This window comes from Pinus tabuliformis, chromosome X (assembly GCF_031772625.1).
Source record: "Pinus tabuliformis cultivar Carrire ecotype Pingquan chromosome X, CPIR1, whole genome shotgun sequence".
Classification (NCBI taxonomy): domain Eukaryota; kingdom Viridiplantae; phylum Streptophyta; class Pinopsida; order Pinales; family Pinaceae; genus Pinus; species Pinus tabuliformis.
The window spans coordinates 691,928,077-691,941,509 of record NC_142308.1 but is presented as its reverse complement, the minus strand read 5'-3'; the positions used below and the strand labels follow the sequence as shown (position 1 = coordinate 691,941,509).

At 36.5% G+C, this 13,433-nt stretch overlaps 1 protein-coding gene across 1 annotated transcript in view; it reads left to right on the top strand.

Moving 5' to 3' along the window:
* Positions 1-11,360, top strand: part of LOC149141867 (GPI transamidase component PIG-S-like protein) — a 155,835-nt gene extending 144,475 nt beyond the window's left edge. The window contains exons 11-13 of the mRNA XM_089450069.1: positions 10,197-10,269; positions 10,378-10,481; positions 10,620-11,360. Of these exons, the coding sequence (XP_089306195.1) occupies positions 10,197-10,269; positions 10,378-10,481; positions 10,620-10,724 (282 nt within the window). The 3' untranslated portion in view covers positions 10,725-11,360. The remainder of the gene's footprint in view (positions 1-10,196; positions 10,270-10,377; positions 10,482-10,619) is intronic.
* The last annotated feature ends 2,073 nt before the right edge of the window (positions 11,361-13,433 follow it).

Genomic DNA, 13,433 nt, shown 5'->3' with positions numbered 1-13,433 from the left:
GCATGTCTCTAGATTCAAATGATCAGTACCAATCCTAAAAATACTGTCTGATCACATGGATAACATCATTAAAAGATGGATTCACCTGAGGAGCAGGAGGGGGAGTCTTCGTATTAATTTGGATGGTGCACTTTTACTATGTCCTATCACCATTGGAATCATCTCTATCCATGACTGAGCTCAATGAGATAGACCTTTCCAGTCCCCTACTTCTTGTTACTGGCCCAGATTGGCAACTTTTCTTTGGGGTGTCTAAAGGAACATCCTTAACTCTCTGGTTTCGAATGGGAAGCAACTTATCATTGAGGGCTAGTGAGAACTCAACAATTTGGTCAAGTCTGGGTGCATTAACTGATACATCAGGAGACTGACTTCCTTGAAGCCTTCTAGAACTGTACTTTTTTGAATGATGGGAAGTCAAGATTTCTTTTGCCAAATAAGGAGATTCAAAAGTTGCATCTTTAGAAGTAGATTGACCTGTCTCACGAAATGATCGAGCTCTGGCAAAATAAGGCGTTGATGCTCATGGGTTTGCAAAAGATTTCTGTGTCTGGGGTGTCATCAAATCATCATTGGTGGTTGCTACATTAGGTGTTACATTGTGGGGAGTGTTGGCTGCTAAAGTTGGCCGCAGTGCTAGTTGTTTTGAAGGCAAAGGAAGAGAGGCCTTGTAAGTACCCTGCACATTGTCCATCACTTCTTTTTCTTCCAAGGTCAAATCAAGAGACATCTTCTATCCATGATAGTAAGATTTATCATGGAGCTTGTCTTTAGCCGGGAAGTAGGATGAGGAACCCATTGAACCTTTTGCCCTTGTGCAATTGTCTTTGATGATTTCTCTTTCACTCTTGCTTGGGCTTTGTCTTCACCTCAACTTTGATACCATGTTAATTTTAGGCAACAATGGTATGTTCTATGCTTTAGAGCAATTTTACTTCAATTTCTTTATTAGCCCAATATCAATATTCAGATTAGCAATCACATCAACATGATAGTAAAATGCAGATAAAACATAAACATAAACAGTAGAAGACAAGCCAAGACGAGGACACAAGATGTGGCACCAGCTAGGGACAAACCCTAATGTGGGGAAACCCTTAATCAAATCTTCTTTTAGTCTTCAATAGTTCAACAGAGAGAGATAATACAATTTACAAATCTAATAATTTATAACAACAGCAAAAGAGCCCTAGCCAGAAAAGTCAATGCTGGTCAACAAGGCAGATTTGACCTTCAACAAATCAGTCAATGTCAGTCAACTTCAGCCTCCAAACAATAAGATAAAACAACCCTCAAAATAGTCAAATTCAACCCAGTCAAAGCCTGGTCAAACAACCCACCTACAGTCGGCCCTAATTGCAGTCAATGCTGGTTAAACTGTCCAGAAATTCGGTCTCCTGAAATTTCGGCCTCCTAAATTTTCGCTCATGAAATTTCGGACGTGTGGAAAGAGATAGGTCCATAAATCTATACCCAATCAATGAGGAGAGAGAGAGAGAGAGAGAGAAGTGTGAAGATGAGTGTGTCCAAATGAGGCTAAGTCACCTTCTATTTATATGCAATGTTGAGGATGAATAGATGTGACTGTTGGGCTTCTGAGCCTACATAAGTTTGCTGGCCAACCTTGAAAATTTGACCATAATCAAAATAAATTCATAACTTCATTTGTACATGTCAGAATCAGATGATCCTTAGATCAATCCTACACCTCTCGAAGACGGGAATCCAAGAAAAATATAAGCTATTAAAATAAGATGACCCATGTGGAGTTTTGCCTTAGTTGCCAATTTTAGAACCTATGATGTCATGCCTAATATGAAGAACCATTAAAACCCTAGCTCCAAGTAATGATGAATAATGAAGAAAGCCCTAATATCTATATTGTCCTAATCCTAATAAAAAACTTTTGTTATGTGCTTGTTGATGTCAACCCTAGGAATCACTAAAAGATGCCCATGAAATCCTAACTATACATATCCCTACTTATGAAATGTTAAATGCAACACTTCCTAAAACTTAACCATCATGCCCTATGCTAAATCCTCCACAAGTCACTTTTTATCAATTAAAATAAAAAAAATTCAAATGCATATAGGTGGGCTCCTAAACTCAGGTCAGCACTCCTTAAACCAACAGTCATGCCCCTTCAGTAGACACAAACAACTATAAATATAAGGACGAGTTCCTTCCATTTCTAAGCAAGAAAATTCGGTTATATCATCTGAAATCCACAAAGAAAAGAGATAGCGGTTGAGGCAAGGAAGAAGGAAAGAATAAGGATGCAGAGCAGATAGAAGGCGGATAAAGCGAGGAACATTTGAAGAGCAGTTCACGTCTTGTACAAGAAGAGCATTTGAATATGAACATTGTTTGTCTTGAGAAGATTATCTGTATCTCTGCATTTTCTGTGTGTGTTCCTTTGCGGGTTTGATAAGCTGGACAATATTCGTGGAAGTCTCTATTGTGACCTAAGGATCAGTGTTATAGTTACAACTTGTGAGCTGAAGACCCGTGGCATGACCTACGAACTTGTGGCATGCCAATTTGCGGATTTGTGACAAGGATCTACACACCAACGAATTTGAAGACAATCAATATCCCTTTTGAAGATATTGACCCCTATAGGAATGTTACTGAAGCATTATTGAAACAATTTGTTTTGAGTAAAGAAGTTTGATTAAAGATTTGCTAAAGACTTTGGTTGATCTTGTGAGAGAAGAAAATCTTGAAGCAACAAAAAGTGCAAACCTAGAAGAATAGACTCGTGTCTTGATAGAAATTGATCTTGAAGAAGATTTCAAAGTATCATTGGAGCTGCCAAATTGAAGACATTACCAAAGACCTATTGTTGTTGGAAATTGTGAAGACATCTTGGAAGCTCATGCCCTATGTCTACTAAAGAAACAACGGTCTTAAAGAACAGGAAGAATTGTTATATTTCTGAAGTTGTCTTAATTATTAGAGCACTATTAGAGCATCTTTTGGAGGAAAGAGTGTTTGACATTACAGACGTTGGAAGTTAGCCTTGAAGCAATCAATGTAGCAGTGATAACATCTAGAGCAGTACATTAAGGATAAATCGAAGATCTTTTTGTTGACTTGTTAAAGCAGAGAATTGGTTGTACAGAGCATCTAGAAGAAGCAACATGATTGAAGTATTGATGTAGTACCTTAAAAATTTGATTGGGTATCATGAAAAGTTTAGGAGACTGTAATGTTCCTAGCTTTAACAAACAGTGATACATAAAGCAAAAACGATTCTCAACACAGAAAATTTTAACAAACAGTACATGCTCATAAAAACTCCAGAAGTAGAACTAGCTGAGCCATTTTATTAATCAATGGAGCAAGTACAATAGTATGGATGAATGCACCTGGGCTTGCCTTAATGGCAAGCGTGACAAAATCCAGGTGATGAGACAATGATATCAAGTATTGGAAAATGTCTGCTCCTCTAATGTTTTGTGCTGTCCAAAAAACTACGATGATGGTTGGAAAGAAATTGCAAGAAACTCCACTTTCGTTGCTCAAAAAATGGTACAAATTCAGCCCCAAGCTCCTTGACCAAAACCCACAAAAACCCAGAAATGGTTTGGCCTGATTTTGACCTCCCAAAGTCGACCCCAAAGAAATTGTGCAATTCCTAGTTATTTTGCATTGTCTGCTGCAAAGATACGGCTGAAAACCCCATCTCCAGTGCTCAGAAAATGCTGAAACTTTGTATCTAGGATCCTTGTCAAAAACCTAGAAAACCCAGAAAACCCATAAAGGGTTTGGGCTGAATCCAACCTCCCAAATTCGGCCTCCAATATGCCCTACACCCTCCAAGCTGCTCCAAAAAATGGCTTGCAAGGAATTCCAATGAAATCCTCCTTCCAAGCTCCAAAAATGAAGCAATCTCCTCCTCAAATACTTCCCTTAACCTCCTCGGCAAAGTTTAGACTCAAATACTGATACTCTACCTCCCACGTGTGCACCAAGTGTTGCCTCTACGCTGTCCCAAGAAGTGCGAAAGTCACACTACAAAGAAGCACACTCCTCGAGCTCCCAAACTATCCAAAGTGACAACAAACCTCCTATGCTTCCTATTTGGAAAATCTCCCAACCAAACTCCACTACAAGACACCACAAGGAAACTCGGCCTCCTCTTCACTGCATCCTCCAGTAATACACACCACCTAGAGGTGAATGCAACTGTTGGAAACCAAAATGGAATCCTCCTACTAAAGAATGAAGAAAAACCTTCCTAGGGTGGCACTCGAAGTCCCCTGAGGAAAGGGTGAGCTCTTCGCTTGAAGAACTAGCGCTGAACAACAAGTGACTTAGCTAAGCAACTCGGACAACCAAAGAGAAATTGATATGCCAAAAGATGAATGAAATGAGGAGAGTTGCCTTCCTTATATGGATTTCATGGAGCACTTTTCCCTCTAGTTTTACCTCCATCGTGGGCTGTCACTTAACCACCTCCATGCAAACTGAACTAGGGAGTGAGTATTTCCCTAGTGTGGGTAGCCCCCATGTGTAATTTAACCACAACAAAATAACTTCTCCTAAGTCTAATCTCCTAATAAAAATCGAATGGGCCCCACTATCTCCAAATTTGCCCCCAAAAATTCAATAATTAGTCTTGTTCCAAATTAATTAAGGAAGGGACATGACAAAGACACCTTCTACAGTGGACAAATTTGTCAATGATGAAGTAGTAGACTGTTGAAGACTTGTTGAAGATACCTTAAAGCTATATTGAACAAACTGTCAAGGCTTGTTGTAGAAGTGTTTGGGAAGCCTTGAAGAACAACTTATACTCATTATTGAAGAACTTGAAGCAAATTGAAAGGGTTGGTGCCTCATAAAAACAAGGTTGGAGCCTTAGAAAGATCAGTTTTGAGCCTGTACTACAGAGAGGATTGGAGTCCTCTAAAAGACCTAGTTGGAGCTTGGTGGTGCACAAGGTTGGAGCCTTGAAGTGCAGGTTGGAATCTGGTTGATTTGAAGACTGGTGTCTTCATCTGAGGTTGGAGCCCTAATCTTTGTTGTAGTTGAATTATTGCAAAAGGACTAGTGTCCTCACCAAATATTGATTAATAAAAGTATTTATTCTGTCATTGTTCATTTTGTGTTCTATTTAAGTGATCTTAACTGATTAAAAATAACAATTGTAAAAGAAATATTGATTCACCCCCCTTCTTAGTATTTCCAACATTATTAAAAAAAGAATTCACCATAAACATGAATAATAAAAATAAATATGTGGAAATAGAAGTTAGAATCAGTTTAATACATAATATCAATTGTGAAGTCATAAATTCAAATCACAAAATAAAAGTCCAAAATTCAAAGAAATTATCAAGCTTGAATATATCATATTGCCTATTAATTTTCCGTTGTTTTATGTTGTTACAATTACTTTAGCCCAATTCTTTTCTTCAATTGGCAACCTTTCTACACATTTTATTCTTCCAATTATCAAGGGCAATTGTAGATATAATAGTAAATGCAATAGACAATAGAAGACAATAAAGAGAAATAAGAGACACACAGATTTGCCAATTTGGTCAAAGACCAGGGAAAAACCCCACAAGGGGGAAAACCCTTTCAAATTCTTCTTCTTATTAGATTGTCATAAAATGTTCTGCAAAGAGAGAGTACAATGTTCCAATTCACCATACACAAGACTATCCAGCAAAACCAACCAAACAATGAGCCCAATAGACAGATCTGTTTCAAATAAGAGTTTCAAGGCCTGCGATCAACTATCAACAAAACCCTAGGACATAGTTGCAAGGAGCTAATGATCATGTGTGCAGCTGAAGCTCTCCAACCACAGGGAGAACCCCATCATGCGAGTGGCTATAGCTGCGAATTCCCTGTTCCAATCCTGCGGCTACAGATCGAAATTCTTTCTTCACATGTGCAAGCTCGAACCTTGCAATTTCGCACCTGTACAAACCAATTTTGTGAACCAACCTTAGACCTGTGCGAGCCAAAACAAAGAAGAGAGAGAAGAAGATGCTTGTTGATGATGTCCAAATGAGGGTCACTTGACTTGTATTTATATGCTTTTAAGGGTGTCCAATTTCTCTTTTAAGCCGACCTGAACTTTTGTGCACATGTGGGTTTCCACATTAAAAATGTATTTTTCCTTAACCAAATTAAATTCTTCCAAGGGCTAGGAGGGATCTTTCTTGATGAGGAAGATTGTCCAAAGGAGGGAATTTGTCCTTGAGCTACCAAATTAACATTGACCAATCAGCAATGTCCATTGTCAAAACTGAATAGACATCTGCAAAACAACGTCGAATTCTGCCCAGAACATCACTGAAGTCTGCTAGGAACATCTTGGGTATGGTGAGCAAGTCCCTATGCCCTCGACGAGTCCCTTACAGTTTCCTAGGTATCCTTAAGCCGCCAAAATGAAACATACGGGTTGTTTTTTTTTTGGGGGAGGGGTGGGGGAGGGGATCCTTCCATATGCAACGTAGGATAAATACAGATTCAACAGTGAAGATAAATGTCACATCAGATTTTAAATAAGCCCTAAAGTTATCATTCCAACATCGATAATTCTAGTAGGAAAAATAAAATAAAGCGTGAACAAAAATTAGAGCCTTTATTACAGAATCCAAATTTTGATCAAAAATAGGTATGAGACAACAAGGGTAGCACTACTTTAGAGTGTAGTAGTTTGAACCAAATGATTCTGGTTCAGGTAGTTTTTAGCGATTCCTAGTTTGGTTTGGTGTGTAAACCACATATAGTGTGGGTATGAACCAACTGGTTCTATTGGTTTGATCAGAATTGACCAATTTGCCACCCAACCCAACCCAACCCAACCCACAACAACTTCCAGAAAGAACATTAAGAAAAATAAAAGCCTCCAAAACAATTCACTTGCCTCTTGAACCATATTCCTAACCTATTTAAATATGGGGACCACCTCTGATCCAAAATGGATTACTATATAATTTGTGACCTGTTTGGGTACCTTTTGAGTGGAAAATTGGAGCCATGGACTTGTTGGGCCTGTTACTAACTTACTGCTAATTTTGTATGAGGCCTACCCTAGTGATTATTATCAATACATTGTGATTTTCATCACACATGTCACAGTTTTGCAGGATGACACTAATGGACCGTTGGATGGACTAAGGATACATGTATTGGCTTGGAGTATTGTTATAATTTATGGATTCGTTATCATGGCTCATCTATTGGTGCTCTCTTTATATTGCATGCCTTTATTGATGGATCAACCTCCTCGTAAATGTTTTCATGAGATGCTTGCTTGGGCTATGGAACACCCAACCTAACATGGCCTATCTAGGCATTATAATGGTATGATTGGTTTGTTTGCGTATCACTTAGAGAGAGTGCTCCACTTCTGCACAATATTCTATGATGATTGTGATGTATGATGAGATATGTCTTTTGTGAAGAAAATCCCTAGTGATTATGGACTTGTTTGGTGTGAGGATGTTTCTTGGCATGGTGGAGTCCTTATTTTAGGAGAGCACTCTTCTTGTGCTCTTATTTCTAGATGGTTTTATCCCTCCCAATGAATACGTTAGACATGGTGTAGCATGGCTTGAGGCTCATGGTATCGATGTCACTGCTTGATTGGACATTCTTAACACATGGATCAAGTATCGATGTGATTTTCTACCCTTCCTAGTGGATTCTTCCTTAGTATCCCCTCCTTGGAACATATGTTGAGGGACTCTGATATATTTACTTGTATGATGGGGCTGTCCCCTTCCTTCATGGATTTAGTTGAGTATTGTGATGACTTTGCATGTGGATTGATGCAACTAACTTGTTGGTTGATCCCTCATTCCATGGATCTATTAGTTTGCACATTCTTTGATGAGTTGGTACCTCAGATGTCGAGTTGTTGAACCCTTTGGAGGTGACGTCCTAGGTGGACTACTTTGATCGTATGATCATCATTTGAAATTCTATTTCACGTTTTAGTGGTCTGTTCCTTGATTTTGAGGTATTGTAGCACACATGATGATGATTATCTGGTGGAAAGACCACATTGGAGCTTGTGTTTGTTACCATTGGAGATGACGTCATAGCACATTTTATTGTTTTGGGCTTTCTTGGAGTATCGCAAGGCCTTTGACTCATAAATGAAGGAAGATGTCCCACTTACGGAGGACAAGGTAATGTTATTTTGGCTTGCAATGTTCTGTTGCTTTGGAAATTTACAACATCATTTAAAAATAGTGTTTCGAAACAAAAATTTAATAGTCAAAAGCAGCTTGGCCTTGACATCTGAAGAACAATCCAGGTTACATTCAAATTCACTCCCAAATCTATTTCTCTGTCAAGAGCAGCCTGTGTAAATGTCTACTCAGATTGATTATTATTCATAATGTAGTGTTGTTTCTTTGTCAAGAGCAGCGTGTGTAACTGTCTATTCCAATTGATTATTATTCAGTATAGAGTTGTAACTTTTTTTTAAAACTGTAACTAGGTTCGGTCTTCATAATGACATGTAAATGTGATTTTATGTAATTGATGTAAAGAAAAAATAAAATTATTTTGTAATACTTGTCTCATGGGTTTCATGAGCAAGGAATTTTATTTTTAGTGATGGCTCCCATTGTGAGCCTTTAGGATTGGTCATAAAGTCAAAGAGAGTCAATGCCATGTATGAAGGACCCATCTTGGGCATGTTACAATTTTATATGAGTCATAAAATGTATAAGAAGGCCCTCCAAGACCAAGCAAAGACACCTCCTTCAAGTCGGCTTCAAAATGGATTAAATAATTTCCTCAAGTGACATGTCGGCTCACACCCAAGTCAAGTCTGCTTATTATAGGCTCCAATCACTATAAATAGGCCGCTCGGCCTAATTTCAGAGAACCAATTTTCGGTGAAGCAGGTCTGAAATTGAGCAGTGCGAAGGTGACAAAGAAAGAGCCTAAGAACCAGCAAGGAGAGAGGACAAAGTTACGAAGTGTTCCAGCATTATTTTGGGACTGTTTTGGGCTAAGGGATCTCCACACGTGCGAAGGTACAGATCTGTCTATTGCAGCAAGGAGGCCGAGAAGGTTACAAGTATCAAAAGGTAATCAAGTTGGGTGAAGGACAAATAAAAGGGAAGCTGAGTTAAAAGGAGGAAGTCTCCTTCTAGAGCGAAGAAGATATAAGGTAAAAATTGGTCAAGCTAATGTGCTAAGGGTTTCTAAACTAGAACCAAGGAGTGCAGCGCTGAACCAAGGGACCAAAATTCTGAAGAGTAGCCAAGAAGGACGAAGAAGCAGAGGTTTGATCATTGCAGGAAGAATCTCATCAAGGAGGATTTGTGTCTTGGTCTTGGAGTGGCAAATAGGTCAAGGGTCTTGGTCTTGGTATTTGTCAATTGAAGTCTCTATAAGAAGAATAATTTGTGCGGGTTTTTCTTTCAAGTGGGAGAGGTTTTGGCCCTGGCGAATAGCCTACATTCTGTGTCTCGTCTCTTTATTGTTTATGCATTGATAACTGTTTGATGAAAGAAAACACAATAATGATCTAAAGAGAAGAATCTAATATAAGAAGTAAAAAGCATTCACAAGCAGTTATCTGTCAGAGAATCATCTAATACTTGATGCCCTAGATTTCTCAACAACTTTTGACGAACTAGTTTTCACTTCTGTGAATGCTAGCTTTTAACTGTTTGTTTCTCTGGTAGTTTTGTATAAGTGAAGAAGTTTTGTCCTGTTCTATTTTTAGGGCATATCTGAAGTTGCTTTTCCTGTATAGTCGAATTCATGAACTTCCTATGACTAGTTAACCTTTTATATGCTACTTCAGTATGAACACTATAGAATTACATATAAGGAATAAGATGAGAAGCAGCTTAAGATAGATTTCAATTTTTTGAAATAAGTGATCTAAAACAATTTTGTTGTTTTAAGATTTTTTCGGGGCAAATTTCTATGGTAATTCTTTCCCTTATTATCTCCATAGCATCCACACCATCGCATAGATAGTTCCAAGTTTATGCTCCAGAAACAAAGGTTCTTTATATTTTTCTTTTGTTCCGAAGGGAGCTTGTTGATATTTTAGGATTTGTCTCTGATATTGTGTTAAAATCCTAATTCTGAAGATTATCTTGTAAGACTAACTTGGTTTTAAGCTGGCCATTAAAGATAAGCAACATTATGAATGTTCAGTAAAACGTATAACAAGTTCTATACTGTTACAGGTGCATCTATCACTTGAAGCTGCAAGTATGGCTCGAAGCAACTCCTTTGTTGGCATGTATTTTACTGCTGCAGGTACAATAATATTTCTTTTCTAGCATACGAAATTGTTTTGCAGAATTCAATTATATTTTCTTCCAAATATGGGTCATCCTAATCAAGTTTGAATGTTTGTTTGAGCAGATTATGCTCGGAAAGCAAGGGCTTGGGCTGAGGAGGCTTTTTTCCAGCCATCCATTATGTCTCTTCTCTATTTCCCTACTGAGCACCACTTTGCTATCTACACTGTAAGTAAATTTCTTCACCATTCAAATCAGTGATGATGAGCGAATGTGCCCGCTTTATATTCTTCTTTCCTCCTCCAATTATATCATATTGTTGGCATGGGGTTTATTACCATGTTTAACACTTCATTATGATGCCAGCCCTTCTTCGTTCCCGTTTTGCTGCACACATTCCTAGCTGCAGTGAAGGAGGTCACTCGCTATCGACGAGAACAAAAGAAGTTCTTGAAATCATCAAGTTCATGATGCATTTTTCATTAAATAATATAATGTATACTACCATTCATATCTGAGGGGAAAAATGGGTCTTATTGTCACTATATCACCTGTACATGACAAAAACAAATCTGCAAGAACCGATCTAATCCAGAGGGGAGGGAAGAAGAATGCCCAACGGAGGTGTGTTGTAGTTTCAAATAATGTTCTTTTACAATATCTTCAGTTTCAATTTTAAGGGTTCCATCTGAAACCAAAATAGTATTGTGTTTGAAATGCACATCTAAAATCTTGGATTGGGCAGAAATGCATTCCAGTCGGTTTAGGTGGATTTCTGAATAACAAGTGTCATACATTCAACTTCAAGATGAAATTGTGGTTGGCAAGAGGTCTAGAAATCATGCCTATTGTGCTGTGTAACTCGCTTGTGTGGCCATGATGTCCTTTGCTTTTTCCGAGGTCTAAACACACTACACGCTCTGGGGGCCAATTGAACCATGGTGGGCATTGGGAAGTATCACAACCTCCTTTTCGCCACGAAGTCAATCCCGTAACGGTAATTGGAATATATTTGAAAATGAATTTTGTTGTTACTTATCTTTAAAAATCTCCTGGGATTTCTTTTAATAAACAGTTTTATAAACTTTTTCTTTAGACTATATCTAATTCCGCGTATGTTAAAAATTAAATTTCATTTCATTTAGTAAAACTTTTCTTTTAGTTTAAGCTTTGTATTGCAAAAAACATTGATCCCAACCAAATGAAATTAATGTTAAGATTTTTGACTAATAACTAAATAATATTTTTATCGTGTTGAGAGGTGCTTCAGCTTAGTATGCAAGAGATATTCTATTTCTGGTCTTATACATTCCGAGTAAAAATATATAAAATTAAAAATGTCTGCTCTTATACATTTCGAGTAAAAATATATAAAAATACAAATAAATAAAAAGATTAATGTAGTGTAAATATTTTAATTCATTCAAAATAAAATAAAAATATTTTTTTTGTTAATGTCATTTCGTGTGATATATATTATTATGCTTTAGCATCGTATCTCACTAGAGAATGCCTTATTGATATTATATAAAAAAAATTATGTTAATTTTTTATTAATTTTTTAGTACAGAGAGATCTAATTTTTTAAGATAGAAATATCTTCATATGTAGAGAGATTTGATCTTTCTTAGACCTAGGTAGATCTCAAAATAGATCTAGATTAGTTAAATAAGATTTTTTTTAATATTAAGATAATGAAAATAGATATATAAGAAAACACTTTTAGTCACGAGAATTTGATTTAAATAAGTTTTTTTTTAATATCAAGATAATGAAAATAGATATATAAGAGAACACCCTTAGTCACGAGAGTTTGGTTAAGGTTAGAGTAATACATTTAAACAAAAAAAACATAGTTATGTATCTTGAAATTAAATCAAAGTTGTTTGATTTTGAGATGTTGAAATGTGAGGATAATTGGAAACATATGTTTTTGAATTAACATTTCTATTTAGATAAAATATTTCATTATAAGGTTGTACATCTATTATTATTTGGTTTATTTTATTTCTTTTAAAGTTGTGAGGTGTTAGGGAAAAAAGACAATCAATTAATAAAATTAATAATTAATATTTTGGATAGGAATATTTGATCTTATTGAAATTTTTATTGGTTGAATTTTTATATGTTAATTTTGGATTTGCTCTTAATGCTTGGACATTGAATATTTCTCTTTTTCATTGATTTTAAATTTACAAAGCACATTTAGTAGCAAATGTTTAACTATTAATAAAGTAAATAACTAACCTAACAAGAAAAATCAACATTACACATTCATATTGTATTACACTCATCTCAATTTTTTTTTTGTATACCTATTTCCTTCTGTTCTTGCAATGTCATTTGGATTAAATTGCACAGTCCTTGAGATATTTGACTTTGCACCTATTTGATGCTCGAAAAATCTCAAAATTCTTCTAGATTCACATATCATGGTCCTTTAGCCACACTACTAGTCACTTGAGGTCATAATTGAACCATAAGTCACGCTATTGGATATGTGTAACCACCATAGGTTCTTAGATGGACACTTTCCTTATAATAGCCAACAAGCCTCCATATATTAGGAGTGGGTCATTTTGTGCGCATCAAGTAATTGTGTTGGAATATGTTCTAGAGGGTGTTTTCCCATGGGCTTACATACAATATGATGGATGATGTCACTTTGATTAGGTAAAATCTCATCCTCATTTCAAAGGGAGCTTTTGGGCGAGTCTTGAAGAGTATAGGCAAGTTTTCTGGATATCATGATACTTATCTAATGCCTTGGGTAATTTTTGCGCTTGAAAATTTCTGGCTTATACCATCAAATCCATGTAAATTTTTACTTACTCTTTTCTTGTAACATACCCAACCCCCTCTGTAACTTATTGAGAGTATGTGGTATCAAATTTTCACTTTCACTAGCTTGATGATTAGCTCTGATATCACTCTATAACAACTTCTCATTCACTTAATCCCTAATTAGGGATATGCGGTACCAAATTTTTGCTTTTCTTATTGAATTCGAAACTCTTTTATGAGATTGTAAATGCCTTTTGCTCTTAAAGATCTTTCTCATAGTATAAAATTTATTAAAATCCTTTTTTGAATTATTGAGATATAGTCATTTAAAGATTTTCGCCCTTCACACAACATCAATGTTACTGTGCAATTTCCATGTGGTAGATGATAGGGTGA